The 17256-nt window shown below is 52.5% G+C and overlaps 1 protein-coding gene across 1 annotated transcript in view; it reads left to right on the forward strand.

Annotated features, from left to right (window-relative positions):
- Nucleotides 1-2162: 2162 nt before the first annotated feature.
- LOC139233028 (galactose-3-O-sulfotransferase 2-like) overlaps nucleotides 2163-17256 on the forward strand; it is a 62139-nt gene continuing 47045 nt past the window's right edge. The window contains exon 1 of the mRNA XM_070863544.1: nucleotides 2163-2290. Within this exon, the coding sequence (XP_070719645.1) occupies nucleotides 2286-2290 (5 nt within the window). The 5' untranslated portion in view covers nucleotides 2163-2285. The remainder of the gene's footprint in view (nucleotides 2291-17256) is intronic.

Genomic DNA, 17256 nt, shown 5'->3' on the forward strand with positions numbered 1-17256 from the left:
GATTTCCCTCAGTTCTTACTAGATCCTCTGGCCCCTTTTATATCTGGAAGGTTGTTTGTGTCCTCCTTAGTGAATACCAAACCAAAGTACTTGTTCAATTGGTCTGCCATTTCTTTGTTCCCAGTTATGACTTCCCCTGATTCTGACTGCAGGGGACCTACGTTTGTCTTTACTAACCTTTTTCTCTTTACATACCTATAGAAGCTTTTGCAGTCCATTTTAATATTCCCTGCAAACTTCCTCTCGTACTCTATTTTCCCTGCCCTAATCAAACCTTTGTCCTCCTCTGCTGAGTTCTAAATTTCTCCCACTCCCCGGGTTCGCTGCTATTTCTGTCCAATTTGTATGCCACTTCTTTGACTTTAATACTATTCCTGATTTCCCTTGATAGCCACGGTTGAGCCACCTTCCCTTTTTTATTTTTACGCCAGACAGGGATGTACAATTGTTGTTGTTCATCCATGCGGTCTCTAAATGTCTGCCATTGCCCATCCACAGTCAACCCCTTAAGTATCATTCGCCAATCTATCCTAGCCAATTCACGCCTCATACCTTCAAAGTTACCCTTCTTTAAGTTCTGGACCATGGTCTCTGAATTAACTGTTTCATTCTCTATCCTAATGTAGAATTCCACCATATTATGGTCACTCTTCCCCAAGGAGCCTCACACAACGAGATTGCTAATTAATCCTCTCTCATTACACAACACCCAGTCTAAGATGGCCTCCCCCCTAGTTGGTTCCTCGACATATTGGTCTAGAAAACCATCCCTTATGCACTCCAGGAAATCCTCCTCCACCGTATTGCTTCCAGTTTGGTTAGCTCAATCTATATGCATATTAAAGTCACCAATGATAACTGCTGCACCTTTATTGCATGCACCCCTAATTTCCTGTTTGATGCCCTTCCCAACATCACTACTACTGTTTGGAGGTCTGTACACAACTCCCACTAGCGTTTTCTGCCCTTTGGTATTCTGCAGCTCCACCCATACAGATTCCACATCATCCAAGCTAATGTCTTTCCTTACAATTGCATTAATCTCCTCTTTAACCAGCAATACCACCCCGCCTCCTTTTCCTTTCTGTCGATCCTTCCTAAATATTGAATACCCTTGGATGTTGAGTTCCCAGCCTTGGTCACCCTGGAGCCATGTCTCCGTGATGCCAATCACATCATATCCGTTAACTGCTACCTGCACAGTTAATTCGTCCATCTTATTCCGAATACTCCTCGCATTGAGGCATAGAGCCTTCAGGCTTGCCTTTTTAACACACTTTGACCCTTTAGAATTTTGCTGCAAAGTGGCCCTTTTTGTTTTTTGCCTTGGGTTTCTCTGCCCTCCACTTTCACTCATCTCCTTTCTGTCTTTTGCTTCTGTCTCCATTTTGTTTCCCTCTGTCTCCCTGCATTGGTTCCCATCCCCCTGCTATATTAGTTTAACTCCTCCGCAACAGCACTAGCAAACACTCCTCCTCGGACATTGGTTCCGGTCCTGCCCAGGTGCAGACCGTCCGGTTTGTACTGGTCCCACCTCCCCCAGAATCGGTTCCAATGCCCCAGGAATTTGAATCCCTCTCTTTTGCACCACTCCTCAAGCCACGTATTCATCTGAGCTATCCTGTAGAGAGAGATTGGAGAGAGGGATTGTAGAGAGAGAGATTGTAGAGAGTGAGATTGTAGAGAGAGAAAGATTGTGGAGAGAGGGATTGGATAGAGAAAGAGAGAGAGAGGAGGCATTGTAGAGAGAGAGATTGTAGAGAGAGAGGAGAGAGATTATAGAGAGAGAGAGAGAGAGGAGGGATTGTAGAGAGAGAGATTGTAGAGAGAGAGGAGAGAGATTATAGAGAGAGAGAGAGAGGAGGGATTTTAGGGAGAGAGAGAGAGAGGGATTGTAGAGAGAGAGAGAGTGGGATTGTAGAGAGAGGGAGAGAGGAGGGATTGTAGAGAGAGGGAGAGAGGAGGGATTGTAGAGAAAGGGAGGAGAGAGGAGGGATTGTAGAGAGTGTGAGAGCAGAGAGATTCTTGCGACTGCGAAGCGTCTTGTCCGGAGCGCTCCGTTACATCCTCTCTCTGTGGATGTGTGTCAGAATGTAATTTCATGCCATGTTTTGCAGTTGCTGGTGAAGGCAGTGTATGAGCGGGGCTGGGGGCAGAGAGGCGCCGAGTGTGTGACTGCGATCCAGTGGCTGGGGGGAGCCGAGCCCCAGACACACTCTCACACACACACACACACACACAAGGAAAGGGACGAGGCGGAGAGCAGTGTCTGCAGAAGCGAAGTGATGAGGTGGGTGTTTGAAACTGTGAATCTGTTTTGTGTAAAACGGTTTAACCCTCCCGTCCCGTGTGCTGTAAAAAAAAACATGTGCTGGTCAATTGCAGCAAGGCTCGAGATCACTTTGCCAAAAAATAATTCCCCCAGTTCTATCCACTTTTAATTTATTTTCTAGCCCTCCGACAGGAGCGGGTGAAGTAGGAACGGATCTGACGGTGATATCTCCCTGCAATTAATCAGACTGGTCTGGCAACTGGGGGCTGAGTGATTTGTTGTGGGGTCTGTGTGTTGGCCTCGGTCCTTTGTCCCAAGCTAGAAAACAGCGTGTGTGCTCTGGGGGTGATTGCAAAAGGTTACAGGGGGGTAGTGAGGGGGAGAGGAACAGGATTGAGCTCAGAGTTGGTGGGGGAGCGGACGAGGGAGCTGGGAGGGCTCGACAATCCGGATAAAAAGGGGAGCACTGTTTGCAGAGCTGTGGAGACAGAGAAAGAGTTGGGACTGACTGGGGAGTTCTGTCACCAGGGCCAGCACGGGGGCGGTGGGCCGAGTGGCCTCCGCAAAGGTCCCCGAAAGAGAGGGATTGAGGGGAGAAACGGGGGAGGTGCAAGCGACAGAGGGAAGGGGGTGAAATGATAGAGAGAAGGTGAGAAAATAAAGAAACGGCGCAAGTTAGACAGATAGGAGAGAGGGGTGGTGGTAGAGAGAGCGAGAGAGGTGTGGGGGAGGGATAGTGAGAAGGAGAGAGAGAAAGGATGGAGAGAGGGATAGTGGGAAGGAAAGAGAGAAAGGACGGAGAAAAGGAGAGAGAGGGATAATGAGGAGAGAAAGGATGGAGGGAGGAATAGTGAGAAGGAGAGAGGGATAGTGAGAAGGAGAGAGAGAGCGAGGATGGAGGGAGGGATACTGAGAAGGAGAGAGAGAAAGGATGGAGAAAAGGAGAGAGAGAAAGGATGGAGAGGGGATAGTGAGAAGGAGAGCAAGGATGGAGGGAGGGATGGTAAGAAGGAGAGCGGGATAGTGAGGAGAGAGAGAGAGGATGGAGGGAGGGATGGTGAGAAGGAGAGAGGGATAGTGAGAAGGAGAGAGAGAAAGGATGGAGGGGGGATAGTGAGAAGGAGAGAGGGATAGTGAGAAGGTGAGACAGAAAGGATGGAGGGAGGGATGGTGAGAAGGAGAGAGGGATAGTGAGAAGGTGAGACAGAAAGGATGGAGGGAGGGATGGTGAGAAGGAGAGAGGGATAGTGAGAAGGAGAGAGAGAAAGGATGGAGGGGGGATAATGAGAAGGAGAGAGGGATAGTGAGAAGGAGAGCAAGGATGGAGTCAGCAGAGATAACGCGGAGAGTTGTCAGAGAGAGAGAATGCGATGCTGTGTGATGCAATGGTGTGCAGGCTGGGGGCTGCCCCGTGTTAGTTGCATCAAGGAGATGAAATGCCAAATCAACGTGAAATCACTTTGGAATTTTGAGCTGGCAGTGCTGGATTCCCCGGCGTCCACATGATGCCTTTAGCACTAAATAATGAATGAAAGGGTCTGGCCCGCTGCTGTGATTTGCAGCCCCCCTGGAGTCTGCCCTGGATATTAGAGGCACCAACATTCACAAACTCCGGCTGCAAAACCTGCAGGAGTGGTGTGGCTGGTGGAAATTAAATGAGGTGCGTTTTCAGTGATCGAGGCATTGAACCCTTTGATTCGCTCTGAGATGGTGCCAGAACTTGAGAGATTAGAACGACCAGGAGAGGATGGAAAGGGGGAGACTGAGGGGGGTGACCTCACATTTTTTAAATTATGAAAAGGGTTTGATAAGGTAGGCATCTTGGGCAGGATTTTGATTCGTTGACGCCTCTGTTTTCGCCCCAGATCATCAGAGGCGCTCCCTCGAAGCGAGGGTGACTTGCTTCCACACCAAAAAAAGGGATGAGTTCGCGGTGTTCCAAGGACCTAATATTCCGGATCCCGAGCTACATCCTGAAGGGTGGAAGATGCCTGTGGGTGGATTGTTTTAACGTGGGGTGACCGTTGCACACCAGCCACCACACGGGCTTGACAGAGCGAGGTCTCGGTCCAGGGGCAAGGATTACCCAGGACGACTGGAGACCAGCTCTGCTGCACGGACCCAGTGCGCTCACATATCGCAGTGTGGGCTGGGCCCGTGCAGCCCCTGGGCCCTCGCCTCTCCCGGGCCCCGATCACGCCCCTCTACAATCTCCCGCCGCTCCTTCGCCCCGACCTCGCTGCTCCCGCTGTACCTGCCCGCGCTCCAATCAGCGGTAATGGAGGCGGTGAGCATTTCCGGGCGGGCGGCCAGCATCCGGTGCCCTGCCGGGACGTTCGGTGTCCGGGAGAGGCGAGCCGGTGTGCAGTGCCCCCTCCCACCGTGGCCGCGACACCAGCTCGCGATTTGGTTCGCGCCCAATCCGTAGCACCCCCTGGCGGCCTCAGTGAGGGAAGGAATGTCGACCGGAGGGTAAATCCGATTGTTTCTTATTTTTGCGATTTATGAGGGTGTGACGTCAGTCATGTATTGAGAATGTTTCTGTTGTTTACATTTTCAGGATTTTTTCTCTCCCCCCCCCCCCCCCCCCCCCACGAGGCCTCGCTAATGGCGCTCCTGGGCCGGCTGTTTAGCTCGGGGTGTTCAGTTGCTCAGCCGGCCTAGTGCCCTGAGAGAGGTGTGGAACGCCTCCCTTAGAGCTCCGCCCCACACTCAGGGCCCAGCTGGTGAATTTTGCGACGACCATTGCCCGGCACAAAATTTACCGCTCGGCCCGGGTTACCACCGCACAAAGAGGCGACCGAATTTCCAACCCCTAGATGTTTCCACTTGTGGGTGGGATCGAAACTAGGGGCCATCAATATCAGATAGTCACCAAGAAATCCAATGGGGAATTCAGGAGAAACTTCTTTACCCAGAGAGCGGTGAGAATGTGGAACTTGCTGCCACAGGGAGGGGTTGTGGCGAATAGTATCGATGCATTTAAGGGGAGGTTGGACAAGCCAATGAGGGAGAAGGGAATAGAGGGTTATGCCGATAGAGTTAGATGGGGAAAGACGGGAGGAGGCTCGAGTGGAGCATAAACGCCGGCACGGACTGGTTGAGCCGAACGGCCTGTCTCTGTACCGTATATCCTGTGCAATAGCATAGATGCATTTAAGGGGAAGTTAGATAAACACACGAGGCAGAAAGGAATAGAAGGGTATGGTGAGAGGGTGAGATAAAGAGGGGTGGGAGGGGGCTGGTGTGGAGCATAGAATCACAGAACGGTTACAGCACAGAAGAAGGTCATTGGGCCTGTCGAGCCTGTGCCGGCTCTCTGCAAGAGCCCCTCAGCCAGTCCCACTCCCCCCGCCCTTTCCCCGGAGCCCCGCAGATATTTATCCTTCAGCTACTTATCCAACTCCCTTTTGAAAGCCACGATTGAGTCTGCCTCCACCACCCCCTCAGGCAGCACATTCCAGATCATAACCACTCGCTGCGTGAAATAGTTTTTCCCCCCGTGTCGCCTTTGGTTCTTCTGCCAATCACCTCAAAGACCGGCACAGACCAACTGTGCTGTACATTCCATGTCATTCTATGGAAACATCCAAGTTCTGTTGGGAGGCGAGCCAGCTCTCGAGGATTGCATTCGAATATTCAGCAGCTAAAGATTAATCTCCCGCACGCTGTTCAGAGCCAACACAGGAGGATACCGGTAGAAAAAAAACAGACGTGCGATCAGACCTCTCTCACATTAAATGCAAAGAATGAACACTTGCATTGGAGGCAGTTCAGAGAAGGTTCATGAGGTTGATTCCTGAGATGAAGGGGTTGCCTTATGAGGAAAGGTTGAGCAGGTTGGGCCTCTACTCATTCGAGTTTAGAAGAATGAGAGGTAATGTGTAAGATACTGAGGGGGCTCGACAGGGTAGATGCAGAGAGGATGTTTCCCCTCGTGGGGGAATCTAAAACCAGGGGGCATCGTTTCAGAATAAGGGGCCGCCCATTTAAAACTGAGCTGAGGAGGAATTTCTTCTCTCAGAGGGTTGTAAATCTGTGGAATTCTCTGCCCCAGAGAGCTGTGGAGGCTGGGACCTTGAATATATTTAAGGTGGAGATAGACAGATTTTTGAGCGATAAGGGAGTGAAGGGTTATGGGGAGCGGGCGGGGAAGTGGAGCTGAGTCCATGATCAGATCAGCCATGATCGTATTAAATGGCAGAGCGGGCTCGAGGGACCGAATGGCCGACTCCTGCTCCTATTTCTTATGTTCTTATGTTTATTCAGATGTCGGCATAAATCAATTCTAACACAGATCAGGAACTCAGTGAATGAGCACGCATAGCTTGGTACAACAACAACCTGTATTTATATAGCGCCTTTAACGTAGTGAAACGCCCCAAGCGATTGGCAGGAGTGTTATGAGATAAAAAAATCTGACACCGGGCCACATAAGGAGACATTAGGGCAGGTGACCAAAAGCTGGGTCAAAGAGGTCGGTTTTAAGGAGCGTCTTGAAGGAGGAGAGAGAGGCGGAGAGGTTTAGGGAGGGAGTTCCAGAGCTTGGGGCCGAGGCAACAGAAGGCACGGCCACCGATGGTGGAGCGATTATAATCAGGGATGGTCAGGAGGGCAGAATTAGAGGAGCGCAGAGATCTCGGGGGGTTGTGGGGCTGGAGGAGATTACAGAGATAGGGAGGGGCGAGGGCCATGGAGGGATTTTAAACAAGGATGAGAATTTTGAAATCGAGGCATTGCTTAACCGGAAGCCAATTTAGGTCAGTGAGCACAGTGGGTGATGGGTGAGCGGGACTCGGTGCGAGTTAGGACACGGGGCAGCGAGCACAGGGGGTGATGGGTGAGCGGGACTCGGTGCGAGTTAGGACACGGGGCAGCGAGCACCGGGGGTGATGGGTGAGCGGGACTCGGTCCGAGTTATGACACGGGGCAGTGAGCACAGGGGGTGATGGGTGAGCGGGACTCGGTGCGAGTTAGGACACGGGACCGCCAGTTTTGGATCACCTCTGGTTTACGTCGGCCAGAATGTGGGAGGCCGGCCAGGAGAGTGTTGGAATGGTCAAGTCTGGAGGTAACAAAGGCACGGAAGAGGGTTTCAGCGACAGGTGAGCTGAGGCAGGGGCTGAGACACGTGTTACTGAGGTGTACACACGTGTATCAGTTGCATGGCATGTTGCAATTGTGTACCTGCACCCTTTATCATTGCCGTGTCTACGATCAGCGTGTAGACTGTTTCTGATTAAGGAAATACCAATCTCAATATGTCACTGTGTCTTTGCCTGCGAGATGGTTTATTATTACTTGAAATCACGCTGGGTTCTGTCCCTGCATGAATCATACTGTCCATGTGTAACTTGGGAGCTTTGTTGAGCCGAGCTACAACAACAACCACAACCTTGCATTTAGGTAGAAACATAGAAACATAGAAATTTACAGGGCAGAAGGAGGCCATTTCAGCCCATCGTGTCCACGCCGGCCGACAAAGAGCCTCACGGCCCTTGGTCAGCAGCCTTAAAGGTTACATATAAACCCACGAACAATAACGGAAAGGCAAAGAGCACCCAGCCTAACCAGTCCGCCTCACACAACTGCGGCACCCCTTATACTGAAACATTCTACACTCCACCCCAACCGGAGCCATGGGATCTCCTGGGAGAGGCCAAAACCAGATAAAAACCCAGGTCAACTGAGGGAGACAAAAATATGGGAATCTGGGAATATTTACATATTTAATGTCGTTAAAAAGTCCCAAGGGGCTCCACAGGAGCATTGTCAGACAAAGTTTGACACTGAGCCAAGGAGATATTGGTCAAAGAGGTAGGTTTTAAGAAGCGTCTTAAAGATCACACGAGATATCCGGCACAGAAACAGGTCATTGGGCCCAGCCAGTCCGTGCTGGCGTTTATGACCCACTCGAGCCTCCTCCCGTCTTTCCTCCTCTAAATCTATCAGCATAACCCTCCATTCCCTTCTCCCCCATATGCGTGTCCAGCCTCCCCTTAATGTTGGGGAAGTCCAGAACCAGGGGTCACAGTCTAAGGATAAGGGGTAAGCCATTTAGGACCGAGATGAGGAGAAACTTCTTCACCCAGAGAGTGGTGAACCTGTGGAATTCTCTACCACAGAAAGTTGTTGAGGCCAATTCACTAAATATATTCAAAAAGGAGTTAGATGTAGTCCTTACTACTAGGGGGATCAAGGGGTATGGTGAGAAAGCAGGAATGGGGTACTGAAGTTGTATGTTCAGCCATGAACTCATTGAATGGCGGTGCAGGCTCGAAGGGCCGAATGGCCTACTCCTGCACCTATTTTCTATGTTTCTAAATACATCGATACTATTCACCTCAACCCCTCCCTGTGGCAGCGAGTTCCACATTCTCACCACTCTCTGGGTAAAGAAGTTTCTCCTGAATTCCCCGTTGGATTTCTGGATGACTATCTGATATTGATGGCCTCTAGTTATACTCTTCCCCACAAGTGGGAACATTCTCTCTGTATCCACTCCATCAAAACCTTTCATCATTTTAAAGACCTCTATTAGCTCACCCCTCAGCCTTCGTTTTTCAAGAGAAAAGAGACCCAGCCTGTTCATCCTTTCCTGATATGTATACCCTCGCATTTCTGGTATCACCCTTGTAAATCTCTGCACCCTCTCCAGTGCCTCTATATCCTTTGTATAACATGGCGACCAGAACTGTATGCAGTCTGCACTTAAGTGCATTTCGAAAAAGAGCAGGGGAGTTCTCCCCGGTGTCCTGGCCAATATTCTGTCCCACAAACAACACCTCAAAACAGACGATCCGGTCATTATCACGTTGCTGTTTGTGGGAGCTTGCTGTGTGCAAGATGGCTGCCGCGTTTCCCACGGTACAACAGCGACCGCACTTCATTGGCTGTGAAGCGTTTTGGGATGGTCCTAAGGTCATGAAAGGCGCTATATAAATGCAAGTTCGTTCTTTCGCTGGTATATTAAAAACGTTTTGCTGTAATTCGGTGAGAGAAATGGGCTAAGATAAGTGACCTTGAGTATGTAATAAGCAGTTTAGCCTTTGGCTAACGCTGCCATCATAACAGCACATGGGCCAATTGTGTCGCTCGCGGGCCTGTAATTTATCACAACAGCCTTCAACTCCAGCCATTATTTGCATTCTTTGCTCATGGACTGGCCTCAGTTATTTTGTCTTCGACTTGTTTTTGTGCGGGGTGGGGGGGAACGGAAGCTCTGCTAAAGTTTCAAAAACATTGGCTTGCGATCTTCAAAACAGCACAGATGCCAGACTCACAGAGAGCCAGAGTTGGAGCTAACGCGGTGACTTGGCAGCACTAGCCGAGCATGGTATTGTCTGAGGTAGCATACCTTCGGATGGGAGGAGGTTCATTCTGCCCATTCCCCTTGTTCAGAAGGACCCCCACCCCCACCACCCCTCTCCCCCCCAGCCACCGCTTTGCAAATGAGCACAGAGCTCTCCCAAGCGACTTACAGGAGGAATCATGGAATGATTACAGCACAGAAGGAGGCCAATCAGCCCATCGAGCCCGTGCCGGCTCTCTGTAAGTCAGCCAGTCTCACTCCACCACACTTTCCCCGGAGCCCTTCAGGTACTTATCCAACTCCCTTTTGAAAGCCACGATTGAGTCTATCTCCACCACCCCCTCAGGCAGCGCATTCCAGATCCTAACCACTCGCTGCGTAAAAACGTTTTCCCTCATGTCGCCTTCGGTTCTTCTGCCAATCGCCTTAAATCTGTGTCCCTCTGGTTCCCGACCCTTCCACCAATGGGAACAGTTTCTCTCGATCTACTCTGTCCAGACCCCTCATGATTTTGAACACCTCGATCAAATCTCCTTTCTTCCTTTAAGACGTTCCTTAAAACCGACTTCATTGACCAAGCATTTGGTTGCTTGTCCAAATAACTCCTTATGTGGCTCGGTGTCAAATTATGTTCGATAATCGCTCCTGGGAAGTGGCTTCGGGATGTTAACGGTGCTATATAAATGCCAGTTACTGCTGGTCAGGTATCTGTTGTTCTCTATATATTAGTGCATCCCTTTCATACATTGAAACAGATATCATAGAACCACAGAACGGTTCCAGCACAGAAGGAGGCCATTCGGCCTGTTGAGCCCGTGCCGGCTCTCTCCAAGAGTGCCTCACAGCCAGTCCCACTCCCCTGCCCTTTCCCCGGAGCCCTGCTAATTTTTTTCCTTCAGTTACTTATCCAACTCCCTTTTGAAAGCCACGATTGAGTCTGCCTCCACCACCCCCTCAGGCAGCGCATTCCAGATCCTAACCACTCGCTGCGTAAAAACGTTTTCCCTCGAGTCGCCTTTGGTTCTTCTGCCAATCGCCTTTAATCTGTGTCCCTCTGGTTCCCGACCCTTCCACCAATGGGAACAGTTTCTCTCGATCTCCTCTGTCCGGACCCCTCATGATTTTGAACACCTCGATCAAATCTCCTCTCAACCTTCCCTGCTCCGAGGAGAACAACCCCAGCTTCTCCAGTCTATCCCCGTAACTGAAGTCTCTCATTCCTGGAACCATTCTGGTCAACCTTTTCTGCTCCCTCTCTAAGGCCTTCACATCCTTCCTAAAGTGCGGGGCCCAGAATTGGACACAATACCCCAGTTGAGGCCGAACCGGTGTTTTATACAGGTTCATCATAATTTCCCAGCTTTTGTACTCTGTGCCTCTATTTATGAAGCCCAGGATCCCGTAGGCTTTATTTAACCGCTTTCTCAGCCTGCCCTGCCATCTGCAATGATGTGTGGCCATATACCACAGGTCTCTCTGTTCATGCACCCCTTTTAGGATTGTACCCTTTAGTTTATATTGCATCTCCTCGTTCTTCCTATCAAAATAAATCACTTCGCATTTTTATATCCTTTGCCAGCATCTGCTACTTGTGAGGCCCCACACTAATCACGATCAGATGTCGGGCCCATCACCCCAATTCGCTTTCTGTGACAGAATCTCTTTGCTGGTGCAGTCTGATAGAGGGCAGTGGGGTGTCAGTTGACACTCTCCCCTTCGATCCCCCCCCTCCCCTGTCGTCACCCCCTTAGTTCTGATTCTTTCTTTTTCCGTCGCAAAAAGTAACATTGCAATTTGAAGCAACTGGAATTTCCTCATTGCGAAGGATCAGGCTGGGCTTCACGGTGTGAATTTCCTGCCCACCCAATGGAGCAGAGCCGCTGTGTGTCCAGCAGGAAACAGCTGCTTTCAATTCGAAGAAGGTTGCAGTGTGACTGAACTAAGTAGAGGCTCATCTCTCCGCAGTTTCCTGCGATCATTTCTTTCTGTTTATTTTTTGACAAACTGGCAGACTCGAACGAGGAAGGTTTGCAGTTCTCAACGCAGGGCGAAAGAGGAGTGTTTCTGAGCCAGGCACGATTGTCCACAGTTGGATTCCGCACTGTTTTCCTGTGAGACGCAACCCGCCCTGAACTTTGACACTGACCGTGGGCACTAGGCTCCTGACGCCATCGTTTCCACGCAGAATCCAGGCTGACATTCCCAGTGCAGTACTGAGGGAGCGCCGCATTGTCAGAGGGGCGGTACTGAGGGAGCGCTGCACTGTCGGAGGGGCAGTACCGAGGGAGCGCCGCACTGTCGGAGGGGCAGTACTGAGGGAGCGCCGCACTGTCGGAGGGGCAGTACTGAGGGAGTGCCGCACTGTCGGAGGGGCAGTACTGAGGGAGCGCCGCACTGTCGGAGGGGCAGTACTGAGGGAGCGCTGCACTGTCGGAGGGGCAGTACTGAGGGAGCGCCGCACTGTCGGAGGGGCAGTACTGAGGGAGTGCCGCACTGTCGGAGGGGCAGTACTGAGGGAGCGCCGCACTGTCGGAGGGGCAGTACTGAGGGAGCGCCGCACTGTCAGAGGGGCAGTACTGAGGGAGCCCCACGCTGTCGGAGGGGCAGTACTGAGGCAGCGTCGCGCTGTCGGAGGGGCAGTACTGAGGGAGCGCCGCACTGTCAGAGGGGCAGTACTGAGGGAGCCCCACGCTGTCGGAGGGACAGTACTGAGGGAGCGCCGCGCTGTCGGAGGGGCAGTACTGAGGGAGCGCAGCACTGTCGGAGGGGCAGTACTGAGGGAGTGCCGCACTGTCGGAGGGGCACTACTGAGGGAGCGCCGCACTGTCGGAGGGGCAGTACTGAGGGAGCGCCGCACTGTCGGAGGGGAAGTACTGAGGGAGTGCCGCGCTGTCGGAGGGGCAGTACTGAGGGAGTGCGGCACTGTCGGAGGGGCAGTACTGAGGGAGTGCCGCGCTGCCGGAGGGGCAGTACTGAGGGAGTGCTGCACTGTCGGAGTGGAAATACTGAGGGAGCCCCGCACTGTCGGAGGGGCAGCACTCCCTCAGTATTGCACTGGGAGTGTCTGCTCCGATTTTTTTGTGCTCAAGCCCCTGGCGTGGGACTCGTACCCACAACTTTCTGACTCAGTCTGCTCACTGAGCCTCGGCTGTAACAGAATGCGAAGTGTTACACTGTGCTGTGAGGATGTGAACGGGCTTGTGCTGACGTCTGCGGATTGTGGGCAGCTGCTGTTGCTATTCCAACATTTTTTGGAGGATACATGAGACAGTCCTTTTAAAACACGGTGCCAAATAACAGGTCCCAGCAGGTCTGGGTTGGCTGCTTTCCTTCCATATCCAACTCCGATAAAGTTTCCCAGCAATTCCAGTTCATCCGGGAATGTTGTCAGCCGCTGCAAAGAAAAAGCCTTTACATAACGCTTCACAGCCAATTTACTGCCCCTCCGACAGTGCGGCGCTCCCTCAGCACTGCACCTCCGACAATGCGGCGCTCCCTCAGTACTGCCCCTCCGACAGTGCGGCGCTCCCTCAGCACTGCACCTCCGACAGTGCGGCGCTCCCTCAGTACTGCCCCTCCGACAGTGCGGCGCTCCCTCAGTACTGTCCCTCCGACAGTGCAGTGCTCCCTCAGTACTGCCCCTCCGACAGTGCGGCGCTCCCTCAGTACTGCCCCTCTGACAGTGCGGAGCTCCCTCAGTACCGCCCCTCCGACAGTGCGGCGCTCCCTCAGTACCGCCCCTCCGACAGTGCGGCGCTCCCTCAGTACTGCCCCTCCGACAGTGCTGTGCTCCCTCAGTACTGCCCCTCCGACAGTGCAGCGCTCCCTCAGTACTGCCCCTCTGACAGTGCGGCGCTCCCTCAGTACTGCCCCTCTGACAGTGCGGCGCTCCCTCAGTACTGGCGGTGGGAGTGTCAGTGTTGATTTCTGTGCTTGACTCCCTGGAGTGGGACTTGAACCCACAACCTTCTGACTCAGAGGCGCGTGTGCTGCCCACTAGCCACGGCTGACACAAGAGGCCAAATCTGGAAAGTTGTGAAAGCCAAGTGGTCGGAAAGATGATTAAATGACGGAGCTGGAACGCCGGAACCTTTTCCAAATCTGTGTGCAGCATTCCCGTAAATAATCTGTCGAATGGCAAGTGTTCTATTGGTCTGTAACTTCAGAACAGCCTCCCCTCTCCCCTCCCGCACCAGGAAGGAGACTTTTTTTCATTTCTTGCCTGCTTTGTCACGGGCCCTCTCTCTGAATCACACTCCCGAGTCCCGTGCCAACTGTACTGACTCCAGCACCGCTGCCTGATCTCAGGGTTAGCCTCGGGACATTCCCTGTGCGACCTGGAACATCGGCATCCGCTTAAAAACAGAACATGCGCCTACTGTGGCCTCCACCCGGTTTTCCAGCACAGTCTTCACTGTTGCTGCATCTTTCAAGCGTGGTTGCAGAGTGAGAATTGCAGAGCTCCCGCTGTGCTACACTGACACAACACTGATCCATTTTGTTAGGAAGAATGAGGAGAGGCCATATCAACTAAAGGGTACAATCCTAAAGGAACAGAGAGACCTGGGGCTATATCATCATCATCATAGGCAGTCCCTCGGAATCGAGGAAGACTTGCTTCCACTCTAAACATGAGTCCTTAGGTGGCTGAACAGCCCAATACGAGAGCCACAGTCCCTGTCACAGGTGGGGCAGACAGTGGTTGAGGGAAGGGGAGGGTGGGACTGGTTTGCCGCACGCTCCTTCCACTGCCTGCGCTTGGTTTCTGCACGCTCTCGGCGACGAGACTCGAGGTGCTCAGCGCCCTCCCGGATGCACTTCCTCCACTTAGGGCGGTCTTTTGGCCAGGGACTCCCAGGTATCGGTGGGGATGTTGCACTTTATCGGGGAGGCTTTGAGGGTGTCCCTTGTAAAGTTTCCTCTGCCCACCTTGGGCTCGTTTGCCGTGAAGGAGTTCCGAGTAGAGCGCTTGCATTGGGAGTCTCGTGTCTGGGGCATGTGGACAATGTGGCCTTGCCCAACGGAGCTGGTCGAGTGTGGTCAGTGCTTCGATGCTGGTGATGTTGGCCTGGTCGAGGACGCTAACGTTGGTGCGTCTGTCCTCCCAGGGGATTTGCAGGATCTTGCGGAGACATCGTTGGTGGTATTTCTCCAGCGATTTGAGGTGTCTACTGTATGAGGGGGTATATGGGCACAAATCACTGAAGGTAGCAGGGCAGGTTGAGAAAGCGGTTAAAAAATAGAGGCACAGAGTACAAAAGCAGGGACATTATGATGAACCTTTATCAAACACTGGTTCACCCTCAAAAAGAAAAGAGTGAAAGACTTGCATTTATATAGCGCCCTCACGACCACCGGACGTCTCAAAGCGCTTTACAGCCAATGAAGTACTTTTTGGAGTGTAATGTTGTAATACTCAACTGGTGTATTGTGTCCAATTCTGGGCCCCGCACTTTAGGAAGGATGTGAAGGCCTTAGAGAGGGCGCAGAATAGATTTACGAGAATGGTTCCAGGGATGAGGGACTTCAGTGACGTGGATAGACTGGAGAAGCTGGGGTTGTTCTCCTCGGAGCAGAGAAGGTTGAGAGGAGATTTGATCGAGGTGTTCAAAATCATGAGGGGTCTGGACAGAGGAGATCGAGAGAAACTGTTCCCATTGGCGGAAGGGTCGGGAACCAGAGGGACACAGATTTAAGGCGATTGGCAGAAGAACCAAAGGCGACACGAGGGAAAACATTTTTACACAGCGAGTGGTTAGGATCTGGAATGCGCTGCCTGAGAAGGTGGTGGAGGCAGACTCAATCGTGGCTTTCAAAAGGGAGTTGGATAAATGCCTGCAGGGAAAACATTGCAGGGCTGCGGGGAAAGGGTGGGGGAGTGGGACTGGCTGAGGGGCTCTTGCAGAGAGCCGGCACGACTCGATGGGCCGAATGGCCTCCCGTGCTGTAACCGTTCTGTGATTCTATAACAACAACTAACCTCAGCAGTGAAAGCAATCTTGTGTTCAGAGCAATTTATTCATTATTGTTGAATCAAAGAAAGACTTGCATTTCTATAGCGCCTTTCACAACCTCAGGGCATCTCAAAGATCCAATGAAGTGCTTTTGGAGTGTGCTCACTGTTGTAATGTGGGAAACGCAGCAGCCAATTTGTGCACAGCAAGCTCCCACAAACAGCAACGTGATAATGATCAGATAATCTGTTTTAGATGTTCATTGAGGGCCAGAACACTGGGGAGAACTCCCCTGCTCTTCTTCAAAATAGGATCTTTTACATCCACCTAAGAGAGCAGACGGGGCCTCCGTTTAATGTCTCATCTGAAAGACAGTACCTCCGACAGAGCAGTGCTTCCTCAATACTGCCCCTCCGACAGAGCGGTGCTCCCTCAGTACTGTCCCTCTGACAGTGCAGCACTCCCTCAGCACTGCCCCTCCGACAGTGCGGCGCTCCCTCAGCACTGCCCCTCCGACTGTGCGGCGCTCCCTCAGTACTGCCCCTCCGACAGTGCGGCACTCCCTCAGTACCGCCCCTCCGACAGTGCGGCGCTCCCTCAGTACCGCCCCTCCGACAGTGCGGCGCTCCCTCAGTACTGCCCCTCCGACAGTGCGGCGCTCCCTCAGTACTGCCCCTCCGACAGTGCGGCGCTCCCTCAGTACTGCCCCTCCGACAGTGCGGCGCTCCCTCAGTACTGCCCCTCCGACAGTGCGGCGCTCCCTCAGTACTGCCCCTCCGACAGTGCGGCGCTCGCTCAGTACTGCCCCTCCGACAGTGCGGCGCTCCCTCAGCACTGCCCCTCCGACAGTGCGGCGCTCCCTCAGCACTGCACTGGGAGTGTCAGCCTAGATTTTTGTGCTCAAGTCCCTGGAGTGAGGCTTGAACCCATGACCTTCTGACTCAGAGGTGAGAGTGCTGCCCACTGAGCCACGGGTGACGTGTGAAAGTTCAGTCATTGAGTGTATTCAAGGCTGAGATCGAGAGATTATCGGACTCTCAGGGAATCGAGGGATATAGGGATCGGGCAGGAAAGTGGAGTTGAGGTCGAAGATCAGCCATGATCTCATTGAGTGGCGGAGCAGGCTCGAGGGGCCGAATGGCCGACTCCTGCTCCTATTTCTAATGTGCCGAATGTAGGCTCACAGAGAGGGGCGTGTCCCTACAGAAAGCGATAAGGTTGGAAAGTGCGGACAGACCAAATACTGTGCTTTATGGAAGTATCAGCGACGTTAAAGAGAATGAATGGGAATACGAGCGAATCTATGAATGGGATGAGATTGGCTTGAACCAGCCCCATAACTCACTGACCAACCACACGAGGGAGCTGTTTCAGTCCCCGAGTCATTGGGATGGTTTCAACAGAACCCAATAAGGACCTATCTCTGTAATCTCCTCCAGCCCCACAACCCCCCGAGATCTCTGCGCTCCTTTAATTCTGCCCCCCTGACCATCCCTGATTATAATCGCTCCACCGTCGGTGGCCGTGCCTTCTGTTGCCTGGGCCCCAAGCTCTGGAACTCCCTCCCTAAACCTCTCCGCCTCTCTCTCCTCCTTTACGACGCTCCTTAAAACCCACCTCTTTGACCAAACATCTGCCGTAATTATTTCTTGTGTGGCTCGGTGTCAAATTTATCGGTTTGGTCTTGTAACACTGCAGTGGAGCGCCCTGGGGGCGTT

Source organism: Pristiophorus japonicus, chromosome 20, assembly GCF_044704955.1.
Source record: "Pristiophorus japonicus isolate sPriJap1 chromosome 20, sPriJap1.hap1, whole genome shotgun sequence".
NCBI lineage: Eukaryota > Metazoa > Chordata > Chondrichthyes > Pristiophoridae > Pristiophorus > Pristiophorus japonicus.